Here is a 22,593-nt window from a genome sequence, read left to right as displayed (position 1 = left end):
CTTATAATAGTAAAATATTAGTTGCTTTACAGCAGATTGTCTTCTTAGAGTAATGTGGATTTTCAACATTACTTCTGAGTGTCATTAGACTCAATATGCTAATGCAACAGGCATATCAACTTACAATGTGGCCACAGAGCACACGGAGAAGCCAGAGCCGAACAACCCTGAGTTCAAATCAATGAAATGGAAAATTGATGGGCATTTGACTTAGAATTACATGAAGCTGGGCATGAAAGACACCTCAGCTACTTTTGCTGAGCCTTTAAACCTAATTACAGAACATTAGCACTGAAAGGAGTCTGGCAGTATTTTTTTATATAAGGAATCTCAGATCTAAAGAGAAGTGATTATCCCAAATCACCTGTGAGTTAATCTGACAAAAAGAAAACAAACAAAATGCTGCCCAACGTTCTTTGCTCTAGGTCACCCAGCCTCAAGAGTGAGGACAGCTTCTAATCACAGCACAGGAGTTCTTAATCTCGGTATGTAAAAGGAGCATCCAGAGAAAGCATACAGTCACGCCACACCTATTTATTGAAGAAATTCATGGTCCAACCTTTCTAGATTATTCTGAGCTTCTTCAGACTACTCTAAGAGAAAGAATGCTGTCTGGCTTCTCTGGTACGTTTTTCCCCTATATCTAAATTCTGCTATGTAGAATAAAAACACAACAGATAATAATGAAGAGTAAAGTCACAAAAATAGCTGTATAAGAAGTATAAGAGCAAAAATAGAAATGACATGTCCCAGCATTTTATCATAGTATCCATATGAACTGCAAGTTTATGGGCTATAATTTACCAAATTGAGTGTTTTCATCTTAACCAAGGGCTTTGAGGATACAGAGCATGTCGACCATCCAAGAGGCAGGAAAGTCCACCGTGAATTCAGGTCTGGCATCACAAAGGAAATGCACTGACAAGCTCACGGCCATAATGAGTTCTGACAGTCTTGTATTCAGATTTGTCACTTTCTGAGCTCAGAGATCATTATAAAATAGGCTGGGTTTAAGATAGCTACAAAAGCATAGCATAAGCAATTTACAGATGTCTATCCTTTCATATTCACTATAATACACAGTTATAAATATGAGAAAAAAACTGGGTAGTCATTTCATCATTTTTATGAAAGTTAATTTTAAAAATTTAATTAGGAACACATCACATTAAATACTAAGTAATCTCTTAGGAGAGTTAATTATAGTAAAAGACAATAAGCCCACCATCCACTCCTTTTCAAAATTCAACGTTTCCATACAATGAAACTTTGATCATATTTCCAGAAACCAAAGAGTCAAAAGTATCACTGTTTAAAGTTAAGAGAAGTCATGTTTTAAAGTGCACTTCAGAAAACAATTTCTTTTCTAACTGCATGGTTTTCTATTTGATTCTCCAAAATACATATTCAGTAGTTAAGCAGAAAACATTACTGTATTCTTATGCATTAGAATTTATTAAACAAGCAAAACAATGCAATCTACTAAATATATAGCAGAAAGGGGGAAGAGATAAGAAAAGAAGCATGCTCTCTGGCTTCTGTTCTAAAACACCACTAAAGTTGTATATCATACCATTTTGGTATAGTAGAATGTTGTAACAATTATTGGCTGTTAGATAAATTTGGAAGCATTCCCAGACATTTCTTTTTATCCAGCCTCCCGGTTTTTAAGACATGAAAAATGAGTCCCACTGTGATTTTTTGGTTTTTCCCCAAACTACAAAGAACTGGTCATGACATTTATGCCTGCTCTGCAAGCTCTTCCTCTAGAGAACTCAAGAGACAAGTTCAAAAATTGTAGCTTCCCAACTGGGACTTAAACAAGGGTCCCTACTAGACTAATCTAGGAGAAGAGAGAGCTTCTTGTTTATTCTTCCTCCTGCCTTCAGCCTATTTTCTCCAACCTAGCCCACTGGAACAACATCCCTCACAGGGCAAAAGTACTGTAACACAATAGGCAGGGAAGCACCCTGATTACGTTTCAGGGTAAGAAAGTCTAAAGCCCAGTGAACACATTCAAAAGATTTGTGACAAGGCAACAGTCTCCAAGCCAATTGCACAACATGGTATACGTTCATAAAGCACCGTGTAAGCTCCCCCCCAGTTTCCGTGAGATACTCACCATGTTGGCCGTGCTGTAGTAAAGGAACTAGATCCAGGAGAGTCACCAAAGTCACGTAGAGGCCTTGATAGTCCAAAGAAGGGTAGTCTGACAACTGAGCATCACGACTTTGCGGACCACGTTCTGAAGGAGCATCTCGCAGGACGCTGTAAAGGAGGGAGCGAGTAACAGTAGGGTTGATGGAACTGACCTGCGGTCTTAGAGATGGGGTGAGTGGGAATGGCACAGGAAAAAGACACATGGTCATGGGCACTGTCAAATTGGAGGCATCTTGGTTTTCCTTCTTCCCTGTGCGGGACAAAATGCTGTTGGGGGGACAAAGAAAAAAAAGAGACAACAAAGACACAAAGAACAGCACATTACATTGAAATGACACTCTAAAACAAATAATAAAACACCAGATACATCCCACATAAGATGCAATCGCCACGCCAGCAGAGTCTACAAGATCTAAGGCTAGGCACATAGCTTTGTGCTTGGAGATACCAAAGAAAGCAGGTTTCCTTTGTGGAAGTTTCATTGCATCTCATGTGTTATCTGGTTATTAAGGAGCAAAAATATAAAAATGCATGTTTCAGTGCCAAACCCATGTTTTACAGTTTGTCAGTTTGGTGAAGGAGATGTTTCCTGGAAGGAAAACAAATAGCTTTGTCTAACCACTAAGGGCTCTTCTTTCTAATCATAAGAAGCTTTCAAAGAAAAGTTTTCAGCAAGACTCTTCATCTGGTCAATAGAAACTTGCAAAATATAGGTATGGCACTTGCAGAAACATGTTTTAGCAAAAAATAAACATGTGAGTTTGTTAAGAAAGCCTTAAAAATCACATGTTTATTGCATCAAAATAATGTCTATATGTATATTATGATACTGTTTCATGACATTCTGTCAGTATCATTTGAGATAATGAAGTTTAAACAGGCATATGAATTTAGAAATAATACATATTTCTAAAATGTTAGCTAAACTACATTGGAAAAGCTATAAAATAATATATAGTAGATGGTCCATAGCGTATGCTTGTGAGCTAATGATAATGGTTATTTATGTGTGCAGTTTTTAATTTGGCATGTAGGGGAGGGAACATTTTATTTTATGAATACAAACAGTGGCTTATTGTATAATTACCTTGAAAATTCTAAAGACTAAGAAAGCAATATCTGCCAGATAGCTGCACATGATACAATAAAATCTGCTGCTACTTACATTATTCAACAAAACTCACTAAGAACTAAAGGAAAGATAATTTAGAAAGTTAAAGTTTAATGGGAAAATAACTTCTAAAATGAGTTGCTTTTCTTTTAGTCTTAATTTTAAAATAAAAATTTTTAGTAAAAGCAATAAGGCAAAAAAGTTATTAATTTAAAAATAAAAATGCTTAAGCAAATGTTTAAGTTTTTGAAACTAGATTATACTATTTATTATTAAGGATAATAGTTATACATTATAATACCTTCAGCACTTATGAGTGTTTATCTATATTATACTTATATATTAGTCAAAATATATAGCAGATTATAAATGTTTCATTACATGAAAATAACCTTGTTTTATACTTACTCTATATACATGAAACATTACTAAATTCTTAGTTAATGATCTTATATCTACAGTTTTACAGTAATGTGAAGAACTGGTTAGTGTTAAGCATGCTTGTTATGTCAAATTTTCATTAATTTTAATTTATTCTTAATGCAAAAATATGTTACAATGTAAGAAAATGACTACATGCTTTTTATTTTCTATGTGCCTAATTTACCTCAATTTCCTTTGTCTTCTGTTACCCAATGTCCAGGGGAAAACAATTGATAATAAAAATAATTTCAGAATAGCTATGTAATATTTCTTAGCAACAAGCATCTTAAGGTTTGGTTTTGTTTTCTCTTTGAAGGGGATTTAATTTATTTTGTGGGGTGTGCGTGCATACACGCATGTGTGCACACACACACGCATGTGCACTTGTGGGTTATGTATTTGACTATTCCCACTTACACTTTACAATAGGATACCCACATTCAGTTACCCCTGCCTGCCGACATCTATTATAAATGGCATCAGATTTCCATCAGACTTTATATTTTATTACATTACTCCAAAGAGTACCACCTTTAAATGTTAAATCCTCGATAAACCCCATTACCAGCAAAAGGATTTTTGTCCCACTGAAAATGCCCTTTGAATCATAACGGATATGTCAGTATATTAATTGTCAAACTTCAGTCCTGAACTGGCCAACTCTAATGTGGATGGATCTTATAGACTTAGTATAAGAACAACATTTTCCCCCCCGCAGAGAATCAAAACAGCAGAGTGTTACAAACTAACACTATTTAAACTACTTTAAACTCCCTGCACTAATCAAACTTCTCCTTGGTGATGAAAGGTAACACATTTTTTCCTAATATAGCTCACCATTTTTCCAATGTTGGATATAAGTTAACAACATTAATAAAATTAACTTTGGAGGGTCTACTTTGATATTTTCCCTTCCTGTGGATGTGGGGTTCCCAAATGATAGCAACAATAGCTTCCCACATGCAGGGAGGAAGAATGTCAGCATTGAAACAGTAGAACTCTCTCACTGCCTTTAGACTTAATAAATAGGTGAGGTTGAGAAAAATGGAGGAAAATGAGTAATCCATGAAACCAGTTATAATTGCCATTCATGTCTCAATGCAAGGAAATGTTTTCATTTGTGAAAAAAACTTAAGAAGGGCTCATGAATAAATGTACAATGCATTGTGATTTTATGATGTTTTGTGAAATTTATTCAGAGGAAAAAAAAACTTATTTCCCCAACCAAACTGTCTTTACATGGGAATCATCAACTGATTTTCCCATCTGAAATGCTTTCCCAGAGGTCTATACAGAGACTTCACCAAAAAGAATATTAAGAATGCCCTGCTCATAAGAGTCTGAACCAGCAGCCAACTTTTCATGTTTCCTTTTCACTTTCCTAGCATTTGTTTTCATTATCAAGAGACTACAAGAGAAAGCCTCGTGGGTGTGGGGAAAGGTAGCATAGAAAATGAATATATCAATGCTTTTCTTTTACAATTACGGATTTTGATATCTGAAGTGTATCTGATAAAGCTACTCTGTAGACAAATCAATTAACTTGAATTTCTCCAGGTCTTCCATCCTGATTGAGTGTAATCAGTGTGTGTGTGTGTGTGTGTGTGTGTGTGTGTGTGTGTGTGTGTGTTCTCCTAAGCAATTAAAAGTTAGCATTCAATTAAGATTATTGTTATGAGACTAAACTCTCCTTTAAAAATCATACTAAATTTTCTCTAAAGAGTTAGCACAGGAAATTTTTCCCCAAATATAATGTGGGGGCTTTTGTTGTCACTATTTTAGTTTTCATCCTTTGCACTTGCACCAGAAGAAAGATTCAGAAGGAAATCCAAAACAATGCCTGAGACAGGAAGAAGACTGAGAACTTTGAAATATTCTACGGGGTAAAAAAAGCAAAATCCTTAAAGACTGTAGATGCTTAAATTATGACTACAGAATGTTTTTAATATAAAATAAACAGATTCCTCTGTAGCTGTAAGGGAATTAAACTTGATGATCATCTTTGTAGTTACTTCTAATACTAAAAGCAAACAAGCAAAAATCCTACTCTATCCATCAGAAAGAATGATATTGTACCTTTCATAAGGAAATGGAAAGACTTAGAAAAAATTATATTAAGCAAAGTAAGCCAGATTCAGAGAAACAAAGATTGCATGGTTTCCCTCATTTGCGGTAGCTAGAATGTGCCCATAAATCTATAAGTAAACACACAGGGTGGTATGCAAGCCGTTACCCAAGAATTAACTGAAATATAATAGAGTCTATGGAAAGCTCAAATAGCATAATCCTTTGGAAAGATGAAGTCAAAGTCCAACAAAATAACAACCAGAAATGGTTATGTGCAATAGGTAGGGGTGGGGGGAGAGGGGACAAAAGGAGAGAGGAGTCAACTAATGAAGAGGAGAAGAGAGAAAAATACAGTCACAAATTCATTGTATATTCCACAAAATGAAGAAAAATAAGGGAAGGGGCAGGTCAAGGGGGGTTGTGAAATGCTGAAGGGATGACATAGACCAAGATGCATTGTATATATAAACAGCTTGGTTGAATGGCAAAAAAAAAAATCGAACACATATCTGAAAAATTAAGAAAAGCGAGGAAAGAGGTGGGTTGTCAGGGTTGGGTAGGAATGCTAAAAGGGGTGACATCGATCAAAGCACAATATTTTCATAAACTGCTTTGTTGAACAGCAACTTGTTTGTACAACTACTTAAGGAAAATAAAAATACTTTATTAAAAAAAAAAACCTCTAACCTCACTGTGGCTCAAGTGGTAGAGCACTAGCCTGGAGAGAGCCCAAGGACAGGGCCCAGGCCAAATTCAAGCCTGGGGCAGGCAAACAAAACAAAACAAAACAACCCACAACCTAACCTCTGATGTTGTATATAAAGTGAGTGTTTACGATCAAACTTAAAACTTTATTAAGTTAAAAATGAGTACAAGTTAGGGGCCAGGAGTGTGGCCTAGTGTTAGAGTGCTTGCCTGGCATACAGGTAACTCTGGGTTGGATTCCTCAGTACCAAATACACAGAAAAAGCCATAAATGGCATTATGACTCAAGTAGAGCTCTAGCCTTGAGAAAGCCCAAGGGCAGTGCTCAGGCCCTGAGTTCAAGCCCCCGGATAGGGAAAAAAAAATATACAAGTTAATACTGAGATGTAATTTGACCTAGAACCCTAGACCACTGCTAGATTCTTATAGATTCACAAGGGTTCCTACACTGGATGGGATCTGGACAAAAGCCAGTTCAATAAACACTAATCCCCTTTCATGGACCAAAGCTATTCTTAAAGTAAGTTGAATACCACACAAGACTTTCTTCTACAACTAGAGTTTAGGGAATCTCTGAAGACTCTAACACTCATCTAAGCATGATCTAAGCAGACATATGCACATTCTACCAGACTTAGGGCTGTCCCCCCCCCTCCACCCCAGATTGAACTCAGGGCCTGGGCACCATCCCTGAGCTTTTTTTGCTTAAGACTAGCCCTCTACCACTTGAGCCACAGCACCACCTCTGCCTTTTGAGTAGTTAACTGGAGATGAGTCTCACGGAACTTTTCTGCCCAGGCTGGCTTTAAATGACAGTCTTCAGATGTCAGCGTCTGGAGTAGCTAGGATTAGGTATGAGCCACCAGTGTCTGGCACTTTCACTGATTTCATAATCAACTATGGTATCATACAGTTTCTCTTCACCTGGGGATTAAATTAATTGAAGCTAACTAAACATCCAGGCTAATCTCAGCTACTGAAACCAGAGAGAGCTATGGGTATTCATGAATACTAGATGACTGTTGCTCTAAAAATGTAAATCTGACTCAGATAAAGCTGATGGAATTTTATTGAAGGTAAAGCATTGATTTTCTTTTTCTTTCAGCCAGAACTTTGCTATGGCGCTCAGGTTGGCCTTCAGTTTATGATGCTTAGCTTTGAAGGTGCTAAGATTATAGGCACAAACCACCACACCCAGCCTTTTCTTTTTTCATTTCTTTACTTCTCTATTTCCTTCTTTCTTCTTTTTCCTTTCCTTCCTTCCTTCTCTCCTTCCTCCCTCCCTCCTCCCCCCTCTCTCCACGCTCTCTCTCTCTCTCTCTCTCTCTCTCTCTCTCTCTCTCTCTCTCTCTCTCTCTCTCTCGCTCTCTCTCGCTCTCTCGCTCACTCGCTCTCTCGCTCTCGCTCTCACTCTCTCTTTTTCTTTTTCCAATCCTGGGGCTTGAATTTAAAACCTGGGCACTGTCCTTGAGCTTCTTTTGCTCAAGGCTAGCACTCTACTACTTGAGCCACAGTGCCACTTCTGGCTTTTTATGTTTATGTGATACTAACGAATCAAACCCAGGGCTTCATGCATGCTAAGCAAGCACTCTACCAATAAACCACATTTCCCAGCCTCAAGCTTTTTCTTCTTCTTTCTGTCCAGCAACCTGAGTTTTTTCTGAAAGCAAGAAGTGCTTCTAAATGAGAAATTACAAAAAATACAAAGGGAACTATCTTTTGTGTGTGTGTGGGGGGGGGGGGTCATGGAGCTTGAACTAGGCCTGGATGTTGTCCCTGAGCTCTTCAGCTCAAGGCTACTGCCCTATTCTTGAGCCAAGCCTCACATTAAATTTTTTTCTAGAGGTTGATTGGAGATAAGAGTCTCAGGTCCTTTTGCTCCTGGGCTGGCTTTGAACCTTGATCCTCAGATCCTAGCCTCCTAAGTAGCTAGGATTACAGGCGTGAGCCACCAACCAGCTTAAAGGGGAGTTATCTTGTTTGTAGTAGAAAATCTTATTGCCATTAATCCTGGACTCAAATATCTAGACTAGCTTATTTGTCATGAACTTTCTAATAGCATAAAAATGAAGAAATACAAATATAATTGTAATCGATGTATTTATCAACAAAAAGAAAGAGAAGGTGATATAAGGAAAGAGGAGGGGAGGGGAGAGAGAGTAAGGAGGGTGGGAGGGAGGGGAGGAAGGAGAGAAGGGGAGAGGAAGTGAAGGGATGGGAGGGGAGGTAATAGAGGAGAGGAGAGGAGAGGAAAGGAGAAGGGAAAAAAACCTGGAGTAGGCACAAAGAAAATGCATTCCTTTCAGCCCAGGAGTTGAACTTGTAAATATTAAATTCCAACCCATGATATATTTCTTCAATGTGTTCTTTCTTTACTTCCACTATTTATGTGTGTGTTCACAAATGTGCACGTGTCCTCCTCACTATAATCTACCAACTTTGCTCTGACCCACTGCCCATAACTAATCAGCAAATGGAAGAAAGAACTAAAACATCTAGAAGTTGAATGCGGTTCCTATTATCTCAAGAATCATTCGATTTAACTTCTGAAAGATGGCAAGTGCTTTTACTTCATCAAGCTCAAACACAGTCAAGATCGCTCTGAGGACTCATCATGAATGCCGGTATTCCTAAAGGAATTCAAGCTAATTTTTACTAAAAGAAATGTCCCTGTAGTATGGTAGTATTACTAAAGAGAAACAGTATAGCGTAACTGTTGCGAGTTTGTGCTGTCACTTAGAGCCACCAAGGTCAAACTCTAGCTCCAAGATTCTTAGATAACCTTAAGCAACTTATATAGCCACTCTATGACTTAGTTTCATTATTTATGCAAGAAATATAATAACCTACTTACCAAATTATAAGATTAATGATTAAATTCTCAAGATGAGCACATTTACAGTACTCAGAACAGTGTCTAATATATGCTAGTACAATTACTGTATATATTGTTGTGATAATGAAAGGTCATGCTTTTGATCAAGCATTAGGGATTAGTGCCCACAATCTTCTCAAACAGACTGCTTATACAAACTACCCTAAGTTTCACCATTAAATGCTTTCACCCATGATCAAATTCTAGTGGAATTGTCTCAAATAAAGAAAGAGAGGAAAGAAGGAAGGAAGGAAGGAAGGAAGGAAGGAAGGAAGGAAGGAAGGACTTGTGTACCCTAAATTTCTTTACTTTTTGGTCAACTACTACATTCTGAGCAGCAAGCTCTGGGGTGCCAACAAGGATGCCACTACTTCTCAAATGGAACGCATTAAACATCCTACCAAAAATGTGTCTCTGATTTTAAGGTCTTTCACAATTTGTGATAAATAAAAAAAAAACAAAAAACCTTCTCGTTGAGATCCCTGACCTCAAAGACAAAAGGAAAACCCAAGAAAATAGAATCAGATGCCTTTGTTAATAAATGTATGTTATTATGACTATGAACACTGAGTTAGTCTACCACCATTCAAAAAGAAAATGACTTATAACATAATCTTATACCTACTGTGCAATGCTGACCCATGAGTCCAATTGAAAGAATCCCTTCAAGCAGGGATATTAAATGAAAAGATATTCCCAAGAAAGGAGAACAGAGAGATGGGCACTGCAAAATAGTAGCAGCTTGGTTTCATGAGTTTTCTTCCTCCAAGATGTTCAGCCGAAAAGTCCACGGCAGAGTGGCACACTGCTATAACCTCCAGTGCTACAACAATGTTTCCAAATTTGTGTTCTTCAGTAAATAACCCATATTGCAAAATAACTAAAAGAAATCATAGCAAAGAAACCTATGTGTTTCTGTAAAGCAGATGTGAAATAAGAAGATCATGGTGATGGAAAAGACCAAGCCTGGGAATTTAATAAGAAGCAAAATGTTCTTTGAATTTTTCTGTATTGGTTCCAGTACAACTGAGCCTTTGCTTAGGGTATGAGTGAAAAGTGTGATACAGAATGGTCTCTTGGGTCTCTACCTTGTAGTAAAAGTAGACAGTATATAGTAAGAGATCATATGGTTTTTGTCTCCTCCTCCACAGAATTTCAGTATCAATTGTAAAGCATGTTTAATACTTGAAGTGGTACACAGACAAAAAAAACACAATTGTTACTACTATGGACTGCACTTAAAGCAATAGGATACACTAGTTATGTACCATCTAAAAATGCTATATGATCTGATTTTCAGGTTTTTCATTTTAAACGATGTAGGCTCTCTTTTTAATCTCATACTATGTTAGTGCCAAATATAGACCTTTTATCATTTCCAGATCTTTTGAAAAGACATCCGGACTGTGGAAAGCAGGCAACAGGCATGCCATCATTTTTCTAGTTAACCCCAGAATTTGATCTGCTATATACACCCAGAAGACTGGAGTCCAGACTCTTCTGACAAGAGCACTAGAAAATGTAATGCCTTTCAGAACTTTAAGTTCTATAAAAATTTAGGTCCCAATAAATTCAGTAGTACTACTGAATAACTATCTCAAAGTAGAGGATATTTTAAGGCTTACCTTAACAAGGTCTGAGAAAAGTATTTCAGGGTGTTTGCAATATCTGTTCCTGAAGGTACAGGATAAATGTTGTGAAGAACCCGGTTATGATATTCCTGCAAGTACCGGATCTTGGAAGCAACTAGATAAAAGCAAAAAACAAAAACAAAAGAAGAAAAAGAAAAAGAATCATCTTGTAATATATATCAGGAACACAGCTATGTTTTTAATAATTATTATAGGGATTTAATCAGGGTTTCAAGGAACATAGGTAATTTTTAATGAAATTGCATAATAGAAACAATTATAAAACACCTTTAATTTCTTCTAATTGTATTCAGGACTCAAAATTATTTTTAGTCACTTAATTAATATCCTATTCACAAATTATACAGTACTTTTTTCAATCTGTAAGAAAAACAATATTCCACTCATTTCCTAATTACTCCCAAAGGAGCTAATTCTGAGCAAAGTAATAATAGGTATAAGTCTCTGTCACTAGACAGTTATATTTAATGCTGCTTAACTAAAATTGAATGACAAAACTCAAAGGTCTAAAAATGCTTTTAAAAGTGGGTAAAGTCCATCGCAAATGCCATCAACTGAAATCAGATTTTTTTTTTAACTTAATAAGGGATCATGAAAGTATGTTGAGTTTGCTCATGTCAAGTTAATGCTTGAACTGTACACATACGTTAAAGGTAAACTGCTGGGTTGGCACTAAGCAAGAACACAATGATGGTGCTGTAATGAAACATTTTAAATGTCACATTTTTATTCCAAAGAATTTCACAAATTAGGACCCTTCCTAATAGTTTGCTGAGCTTGGCTGCTCAGAGCATCAGGACTCAGGAGGGCTTAACAGGTTTGTTTACCCTCCTACACCTACCTGGAATCACCAGCATTGTCCACATTCCTGACCTGACCTTTGACCTGGCTGTAGTGAATGGCCCAGTTCTAGTCATTCCTCTTTGCAAATCCCAAGGGGCCATGATGATCAACGTCTCTCTGGTCTCCTCTTCCACAGAGTTCTCAATACTGTCCATTTGTTCTTTCAATCTTTAAGGCTACCAAGGGAGCCTCTTACGTGGTATGGCTCACTGTCAGTGGTTAGCAGAAGACATATCAAGTCCTGGAGATGCAAGGCTTTGCTGTGCCCCAGTGCCCATGGAAATGGATGCATTCTCTAACTGAAATGCTGGCTTAAGCAACTTAAAAAAAAAAGTCAAAATTCTTTGGGACTTACAATCACAGAATAGTAAAGTACCAGAACTGGAAGAACCTTAGAGACCATTTCTCATAACCACCTCACGGTAAAGATGGGAAAATGACGACACAATTGGCAGAGTTGAACTAACTCTGATTTCCTCACTCCCAATCCAGTGCACTTTACACTGTGCCATACTCTACAGCATGATTTAAATTAAGTCAACATGCACATAGTAAATGCTCATTATATAATATAATAATTTTTGGTAGTAATTATTAATTCTAAAATCCATATATACCATTTTCAGATTTGCTTTTTCTCCTTTCTGAACTATTTCCATAATATGATTAATATTTTCTAAGAAAAATAAGTCCAAAATGCAGATCATATCTTGAATTTACAGAGTCTATCTACTCATTCAACTTGTGTTCAGTGATAAATAACTTTTTGCTTGAGAAAGTAAAGTAGGTAATATTTGAAAACCTATCAATTATATAATCTATAAAAATCTATTTTCTTTTTTTTTTTTTTTGCCAGTCCTGGACTTGAGCTCAGGGCCTGAGCCCTGTCCTTGGACTTTCTCAAGGCTAGAGCTCTACCACTTGAGCCTCAGCACCACTTCCGGCTTTTTTCTATGTATGTATTGAACCCAGGTCTTCATGCATGCTAGGCAAGCACTTTAACCAGTAGGCCAAACTCCTGGCTAAAAATCTATTTTCTGCTTAGTGTTTTTGATCTGTCATTCAGCATAGTTTTTAAATGTCATAGTACAAGGAATCTCCAGATTAAAACATAGTTCCAAGTATCTGATGTTAATGCTAGGTCAGCATATAACCTGCTTACCCACTATCACAATAATCCTTTTTTACTGTGACATTCCCAAGCTTTAATATTCCGCATGTTTCTAGAGCATTTCAAGAACACCATTAATCATTTCAATGTCTAAAAGCCAAAGTTGATGATAGTGCAAGCTTTGTGAACACAAAGCTCAAATGAGGAGAAACGTGTAAAATTCTCCACCTCAATGTCTTGCTCATAGTTTAAGAGCTCTAAGTCACTACATAATGATCACAAACATCCAAAAATATTTATAAAATGAATGGAGTTTTCATTAAAAGGCACTAATAATTCATTTCACTGATATCCAAAATGCACGAAAAAGCAGGCTACACTCAGTTCCTTCTATGAGATCTTCCAATATTTTACAAATTCACATGGCACTGGCCTTTGTTTACTTACCTGTTTATTTCCTATACCAAGCTGCAAATTTCTTAAAAGTGAAAACTATATCTTCCTCATGTCACTGTCTCAAGCCTAACACACTGTCTGGCACTTAGGGGCCCAATATATTCAAAAAATTAAATGTGCAATGAATTAATACTTAATAACTGCATTTGTCACTAGGTTATCTATAACATTTATACATTTATCTATACATATAAACCTATATCTGTAGACCTTTTAGTGCCAAACACCTCATCTGCCCTTAATAAATTAGTGATGAATTAAGGTAAAAAGAGAGTAAATGAACAAAAGGAGGGAAAAAAAGAAATAAAGGAGACAAAGAAGAAGGAAACGTTAAGTAAACCATTTATACAATAGGTTGGAAAAGATTCAAGCTACTTTTTTGTAATGATAAAAGTAACAAAATCTCAGAAATCATAGATTTAGTTTCACACTTTCATCTACTTGAAAACACCCGAAAGGTCCATGACAAACAGTAAATTGTAATTATGCCAGGATATGAATAAAACTCTTTTTCATTTCATCCTTATATATAAGAAATGTACAAAATTAATAAGCCAATGTGAGCCATCAGCTCCCCATCAAAGCCCAGAATTCTTGTTCTTTATTCCACAGATACGCCAGCCTATTGTGCAGAAACTCAAATAACTGGGCAGTACTGATACCTACAAATGATCCCAGCTCATCTGAAACCACCTCTCCATGTCTCTAGCTATCTTCCCTTTTCTTTTCAAATCCTTCCATGCTCTTGTAACTCCCCTACACCTGCTTCATCCCTTCTAATCTTGAAAGCCATCTGTTGGATTGGAGTTGTGGTTCAAGTGGTAGAACACTTGCCTACAAATATGCTCAAGGTCCTAGGTTTAATCCTCATTATCACAAAAAAAGGAAAGAATCCATCTATTATGGATTATCTGTATCTTTGTCTCTGTCCCTGTTTCTGTCTTTCTGTCTGTCTCTCTTTCTCTCTCTTTCACACACACACACACACACACACACACACACACGCACACACAATTCATGTGTTCAAACATTAACCTCAAAATGTAACTGCACTTGGAGATAAGGCCTTTAAAATGATGATCACGATAAAATGAAACTATTAAGATAGTATGACCTAATCCAATCTGCCTGGTGTCCTTATGAGAAAAGATTAGGACAAAGAGCTGAGTCAAGTGAGGACATGCAAAAGAGTTGGTCATCTGTGAGCCAAGGAGAGAAGCCTCAGGAGAAACCCGGTCTGCCAACACCTTGATCTTAGGCGGCAAGCCTCCAGAACTGTGAGAAAAAAAAAGTGTCTGTCATTTAAACAATTCCGTCTGTGATGCTTTTAGGATGGTCTGAGAAAACTCATATACCATTGCAGAGGAGTATCTCTAAGTAAAAGCTGAGAGTGCAAACTCTGAAACAAATACTTCTGAATTAAGACCTTGGCTCTATTTCAATCTCACCTATTTCCTCATTTGTAAAATGGAGACAATTATATCAATTTCAGAAGGCTATTATGAATATAAATCACCGTGCAAATCACTTGGCACTATAACACATATTCAATATACAATTGGTATCCAAAACCTACTAACATCTCTACTATCAAAGTTAAAAATCCCCATCACGAGAGCCTTCAATCTATCAGCTAGTCTTCTTATTTCATTAATACCTCCTTCTTTCCTACACCATTCCCACCAACATTCAGACGAAACTCTGGAATCTTCCTCATCAAAGAAAAACAAAAACTTTGCTCCAGGACTTTCAATTGCCTGCCCGTTTCAGGCCACTGACTTCTGAGACACAATTCCTGAGTTGAGTTGCGTGCACATTCTCCTCACTCCTTCACTTCTCTTTCTGACTCCACCTCACTCTGGTCTGCCTTCTATCTTTACCCTTGCACTGAGTCTGCTTTTCTATGACCATTCCCATTAGATTGCCAAATTCATGGGCACACTCATCTGTCACTTAGTCCCTCTCTGCTCTTGCTATTTTCGTCCCTTGGCGCCCCTGTAGCACTTTCTTCTGGGCTCCTTCTTCTTGAACAAATCTCCCTCGAAGTATTTTTCCACCTTACTCCACTACATTCCATCCTGCATGGAAACGCATCTTTGCTCAGCCCAAGGCTCCCTTGTCTTCTCTCAAAAGTATCTTCCATTGGCGATCCCATCCATCCATGTGTCTGTCAGTACTGCTAATGGGCCAAATATTCTTAAATGTTTATCTCTCAAGCGCTACTAACAACACAAAAATAAGCAAATATTCATTCTCATCCAGATGCATATTTTTTGTAACTGATTCATCTACCTAACAGTCATGACGATAACTCAAAGGAAATAAATATATCCAACACTGAAAACTCTCTCATCAAAAAAAAAACTGTCTACTTTGCGTCATTTGTGCAGAATATTCCGAAAAATCATCCTTATGTTTCCTCTTTGACGCTCAGAATCCAATCCATCATTAAATCCTACCAATGGTACCACTGTAGTACATCTTCAAATTGCCCCCAGCTCTTCATCTTCACTGTCATTACTCTGCTCTACTATCTCCTGATGGACTCGAATAGCCTCTTAACTCACCCTCCAGTTTGCCCTTCCATCTCTTCAGTTCGTTTTCCCCATGGGAGCCAAAAAGATTTTCTAACTTACACACCGCTTCCCATAACCTTCTGTGTAAAACCCTTCAGTGATTCCCCATTGTCCTCAGGATAAAACACACAGTCCTTCATGGAGGACACAAGTTCCTAGCCTCTTTTCCAACCTGATATTGCAGCAGCATGGCCAGATTCACTGGTTCTTTCTCGATTTAATTTTTTTTTAACATGCCTAGCTATTTTTTTTTTTTTGCCAGTCCTGGGCCTGAACTCAGGGACTGAGCACTCTCCTTGAGCACTTGCTTAAGGCTAGAGCTCTACCACTTGAGCCTCAGCACCACTTCTGGCTTTTTTTCTATGTATGTGGTACTGAGAAATGGAACCCGGGTCTTCGTGTATACTCGGCAAGCATTCTACCACTAGGCCATGCTCCCAGCCCCTCTTTTCATTTTTTTTTAACATGCACAACTAATTTTTTTCCCAGTCCCAGGGCTTGAACTCAGGGCCTAAGCATTGTCCTTGCGCCTTCTCAAGTCTATACTCTACCTTTGAGCCACAACACCACTTCTGGCTTCTTCTTCTTCTTTTTTTTTTTTTTTTTTTTGATGTATGTGGTACCAAGGAATTGAACCCAGGGCTTCATGTATGCTAGGCTAGCACTCTACCACTAGGCCACAATCCGAGCCAACACATACAGCTAATTTTTGCTTGGAAGTTTTTATATGTACTCATCTCTCTCCTAGAATACTTGCCATATCACGTTTTGTCTGACTCTTACTTACACTTTGAGTTAAATCTACATGTCACTTCCTTACGGAAGTTTTTGCTCACTTCCCTGTCTGAATTGATTTTCTGATTCTCTCCCATTTGAAGAGGTTTTCTCACTTTAGTTAATACAATTTGCAAGTGTACTTTTATTTGGGTGTCTGTTTATCTCTTTCAAGTGGACAGTGAGCTCCAAGAACTATGTCTTTTACTCACCATTATAGATCCCCAGGGCCTCATAAAAACTGAATGTGTTGACTTCCTGGTAAAGATGAAAGGAAACCAGGCAGAGCAGGAGAGTGGGTTTTAAAGCAATTAAACTCATTTTCCTTACAGCCTAAGAAGCCCACTGTTAAAACTGGGATGAAAATAAAATTTTAAACAAATGGGGTCTAAGAAGTGCTTTTTTTTACATCATATTTTAAATGACAAGTTGCTTTTTATCTTTTACTAAAAAAATGATCATTTTTATTTGTGCATAATAAAAATGCTCTTGGTTACTTTATTTCCCATCTAATTGCCAACATTTCTTTAGAAACTGTGCTGCATTTTGAAAGACAGAGTCACAAAATCAGAATTCATCTTACATATAAAAATATTTTAGCCGGGAGTTTGGCCTAATGGTTGAGTGCTTGCCTAGCATGCACGAAGACCCGGGTTCGATTCCTCAATACCACATACATAGAAAAAAAGCCAGAAGTGGTGCTGAGGCTCAAGTGATAGAGCTCTAGCCTTGAGAAAGTCCAAGGACAGTGCTCAGGCCCTGAGCTCAAGCCCAGGACTGACAAAAAAAATAAAAATTAAAAAAAATATTTTAACAAAATCAAGATTATATAATAGTTTTAAATATTTTTAAATTGTATGTATATTTGTACTTTATCAGATATATTTAAAGTAATATACTCCTATTTTTAAAATTCTAATGATAATGATTATCATGAAAGTAAAATACTCAGGTAAACACAATGAAGTCTAAAAAAATTATCTCTAGGACCAGTTCTCAGGAAAAACTGCATTTAACATTTTGACGTACTATTTCTCAAGAATTTTTTTTGCCTCTAACAGTAAAATTTAATCAATTTTTAAAAATTGTTTTAAAATATTTTCCCTCACTTTATCAAAAATAAATTTCTAAATAATTTCATTCACTTTTACTTTTTGTATGTTTAGGGGTGGGGGGTCATGGGGCTTGAACTGGACCTGGGCACTGTCCCTAAGCTCTTCAGCTCAAGGCTACTGCCTTACCCTTGAGCCAAGCCCCACTTCCCATTTTCTAAAGGTTAATTGGAGATAAGAGTCTCAGGTCCTTTTGTACCCAGGCTGACTTTGAACCTTGATCCTCCTGAGTAGCGAGGATTACAGGTGTGAGCCACCGCACCCCGCCTCACTTTTACTTTTGAAGCAGCTTATAACTTATTGCATCCATGTGCTCATCATCTGTTTGTAAGACTCGAGGCTGTCTTTCACTGTTCTAGTCAGTGTTAGAAATAATATCATTTTTAGACTTTGCGGGTGGCCAGGCATTAGTGGGTCATGACTGCAATTATAGCCAATCAGGAGGCTGAGATCTGAGGAGTGCCCTTTGAAGTGAGCCTCAGCAAGACAGCTCACAAGACTCTTATCTCCAATTAACCACCAAAAGATGAGAAGTGGAGCTGGGGCTAAAGTAACAGAGTGCTAGCTTTGAACACAAAAGCTCAGGAGCAGCACACAGGCCCTGCATACACACACACACACACACACACACACACACACACACACACACACACACACACACACACACACTGCAAATGGAATCTCCAAACCTCATGGGTTGTACGAGGAACAGGAAGTGTTTCTTCTTCATTTCTACTTTAACCCATTATAATACAAAAAAAAATCCTTGCTAGAACTTTCAAAAATATGTATTTCCTTAGAATAAATGTTGAATAATGCAACTGCTGATCCAAGTAAGAAATATTCCTTTTAAAGCTTTTGGGAAGAGTTAATATATTTCTCCTTAGAACGATAACATGCAACCAGGCTCACACTTGTAATCCTAGCTACTCAGGAGAATGAGCTCTGAGGATCACAGTTCAAAACCAGCCTGGGCACAAAAGTCCATGAGACTCTTATCTCTAATTAACCACCGGAAAAATGGAAGTGGTGCTGTGGTTCAAGTAATAGAACGCTAGTGTTGCGCTAAAGAGCTCAGGGACAGCGCCCAGGCCCAGAGTTCAAGCCCCACAACCAACCAAAAAAAAAAGATAACATGTATGTACCTACCAGCAGAATATACCTCATTTAGCATGAATAATGTCTATTGAGTATACACAAGGTACAAGGCCCTTTCCTAGGTTTTGATTTGGGATTATTATCATTACTATTTAAAGTTGAATAAACCAAAGCTTAAGAACAGTGTTCACTTGTATAATACGGAATACTAATACTGCTCCCTTTCTATTACTTGACATTTAGTCCGAAATAGCTCATTAGGTAAGACTGTGGTAAACAGATAAGCTATCAGATCAAATTCATTTGTTTTTACAAACATAGCTACTTCATTGGTCCTACTCTTGTCTTTAAAAAAATTTCGTATCAGGCCAGGAGTTTGGCCTAGTGGGAGAGTGCTTGCCTAGCATGCACTAAGACCGGGGTTCAATTCCTCGGTACCACATACATACAAAAAAGCTGGGAGTGGTGCTGTGGTTCAAGGGTAGAGCTCTAGCCTTGAGAAAAGTGCAAGGACAGAGCTTAGGCCCTGAGTTCAAGTCCCACAACTGGCAAAAATAAATAAATAAATAAATAAATAAAAATAAATAAATTTCAAATCATTTTAATCCTTCAAGGCCCATCTTAAGGCTCACCTTTAAAATAAAAGACCTGGGATGAAGAAAGGAAAATGTACTCTCTACCTGATATATGTAACTGTCACCCCTCTGTACATCACTTTTATAACAAAAAAAATCCTCAATAAAATACAATGAAGGACTAAAAAAATACCATCTTAAGATATTATGGTCCCATCATGCACGAAACCCTTCAGTTAAACTTTAGACATTACCCCTCTCTCTCCTTCTCACTACCAGAGCACTATTTATTTGCTTCCCAAACGCTGTCACTTCATTATATAACTATGACACTGATTATAAACTCTTCCAGATGGTTCCAAATTAATTCCATATTTGCAAGTCTATCTTACCTAACAATATTTTAAGGTCATTGAAAACAATACCTGTCTTACATTTCATTTGCAACTCCCTTAGAATATGTCCTAATACTTGGTCCACAGCAGATGGTCAGCAGTGACGCAGGGATTAAAATGAATAAGAAGTTTAAACATCCACAATCTTATGTCTTATGGATAGTCTCTAAATATTTTTTAGGATTCTACATAAATAACCTCAAATTAAAGTGTATTGTGTAATATATAAATAATGTGGCATTCTTTTTCATGAATTGTTTCCTTGTTTCTTTCATTCCAGTATGATAGAATACTCCAAAATCAATTTTCTTCATATATATTTCAAAAAAATTAATAGGTTCATGAAATATTCATATTCATTTTTTTCTTCAAATTGTCCTTCTGTTTCTGTTTTTCTAGCCCTAACACTGGATAAGTGTCATGAAGTATTCTGATGCCCTGCCGAGAGCCCTGGATGGAGTGTGACTTCCCACCTACAACTATGTGTAACCTCCAGCAAACTGTTTAATATCTCTGAGACTCAGGGGTGCTTGTTTATTTCATTTTGTTCTGTCCTGTTCTATTTTTGACAAATAATAAATTAGTGTTGCCCCCACATTCTTTACAAATGTTGATTATTAATGTTGTAGATCTGATAGCGTATGTTCTAATTCCATTTTATCTTTATTGTTTTCTTTTCACATACATTGAGTCTAAGACTATGGATATGTTGTCATTGTCCCCTTTTAAGGCATTTTCTTTTCAGTCCAACCTTTCATTAAGAAGTGATTTTTTTTTACCACTCCTGGGCTTGAACTCAGTAACTGAGCTCTGTCCTTGGGCTTTCTCAAGGCTAGCACTCTACTCTTGAGCCACAGCACCACTGATGGCTTTTTCTATGTATGTGGTACTGAGGAATCAATCCCAAGTCTTCATGCATGCTAGGCAAGCAAGCTACCACTAGGCCAAACTCCCAGCCCCAAGAAATGATTAAAAAAAAAAAAAGCATTAGTGGCTCCCATTTGTAATTATATTTAATCAGATACTCCATCTCCAAAATAACCAGCAAAATGCAGTACTACAGATACAGTTCACATAGTTGGTATAGCACCATTAAGTAAGCAAGCATAAGGTCTAGCATAGCTAAACCACAGACCTAAAAAGAAAAGTAAAAAAGAAAAAGAAAAAAACATTTTAAAAAAGGACTAGGACACATTTCTCAAATATAGATGGCTATAGTACTTTAAGAAAACTATGCCTGGGCTGGGAGTTTAGCCTAGTGGTAGAGTGCTTGCCTAGCATGCACAAAGACCCGGGTTCGATTCCTTGGTACCACATACTTAGAAAAAGCCAGAAGTGGTGCTGAGGCTCAAGTGGTAGAGCTCTAGCCTTGAGAAAAATCCAAGGACAGTGCTCAGGCCCTGATCTTAAGCCCAGGACTGGCAAAAAAGAAAAAAGAAGAAAGAAAACTATGCCTGACACTTTTGAAATGCCTTCTCTTGAATTAGTATAGAAGCTAGGCACCGGTGGTTCATTCTTGTAATCCTACAGGCATGGATCTGAGGATCACGGTTCAGAGACAGCCTAGGCAGGAAAGTCTATATGACTCTTATCTCCAATTAACCACCAGAAAACCAGAAGTGACTCTGTGGCTCAAAGTAGTAGAATGCTAGCCTTGAGCAAAAGAGTTCAGTGACATCACCCAGGCCATAAATTCAAGACCCAGAAGTGACAAAAATAAAGATCAGTATCAAATTTGACATCCTCCTTAATTACTACTACATGTCTGACATTATCCACTATTTTTGTAATGATAGGACCACTTCATAGTCTCTTGGATCCACTGTCTTCTGCATTTACATTGATATCATCTTAACACATCCTTCCTTCATTAATTTTCGTGATTACTAGAGTGATTCCCTTCTGATTTTTTCCCATATGAAATTCATAAAAATCTTTCAAATTTTCTTAACTTTCTCTTCATTGGCATCCAAAGTATAAAGCTACAGCATGGAATCTAGTAAGGAAGGCCCTTAACTGTCAAGCTCTACCTTTTGCACAATTCCATGTACACTACACTACAATCACACTAAATTGCAAAAGCACAAATTCATGTATGAGCTATACATATTCCCTATACAGGAGTGGAGTTCATACTCATCGGCTTGGCCAATCCTAAGATAAGTCCAAACTCACCTGTAACCCCTTCTGTTGTAGATAATTCACTTTTCCTACTAACAAGGTACATGAAAGGTAGCTTCTTAGTACTTCATAATGCCATAGCTGGAATTATAGGCATGAGCCACTGCTGTCCAGTTAAACACGTTATGATTATTCAGGAATAAAGGTGTGGAAGGGCAAGGCATTGTTTGAAAGTTCTAGCAGGGGAGCGGGGTTCTTTCATGACCCTTGATCATAAAAAGTTACTTCCTTTTTGTTTACTTTTTAAGTTCTAATAAGAATGTATTTTAGTATAACAGGGCTAAAGCAGGGAGAAATAGAAAAGGGGAGAGACATTTCCTGCTCCCAATGTGGGAAATGGAAGTTACAGACTCCTGAGTATTACTCCTTTGTGGAAGGTCATGTCTTCTGCGGAAAACAAAACATCCTAAAAGATAGGCGGTACAGGCAATGGAAAGGATACACATAGGCAGAGAGCCAACAAGTCCAAAGGATGCCAA

At 37.4% G+C, this 22,593-nt stretch overlaps 1 protein-coding gene across 1 annotated transcript in view; it reads right to left on the bottom strand.

Moving 5' to 3' along the window:
* Unc79 (unc-79 subunit of NALCN channel complex) overlaps positions 1 to 22,593 on the bottom strand; it is a 218,645-nt gene that overhangs the window by 161,695 nt on the left and 34,357 nt on the right. Inside the window, exons 2-3 of the mRNA XM_090344746.1 lie at positions 10,967 to 11,087; positions 2,123 to 2,427 (exon numbers count right to left, since the gene is read on the bottom strand). Coding sequence (XP_090200872.1) covers positions 2,123 to 2,427; positions 10,967 to 11,087 — 426 coding nt within the window. The remainder of the gene's footprint in view (positions 1 to 2,122; positions 2,428 to 10,966; positions 11,088 to 22,593) is intronic.

This window comes from Megascapheus bottae, chromosome 14 (assembly GCF_031878675.1).
Source record: "Megascapheus bottae isolate mThoBot1 chromosome 14, mThoBot2.hap1, whole genome shotgun sequence".
Lineage (NCBI taxonomy): Eukaryota > Metazoa > Chordata > Mammalia > Rodentia > Geomyidae > Megascapheus > Megascapheus bottae.
Note: the sequence above shows the minus strand (reverse complement) of the source record. Positions and strands in the feature narration are given on the sequence as shown.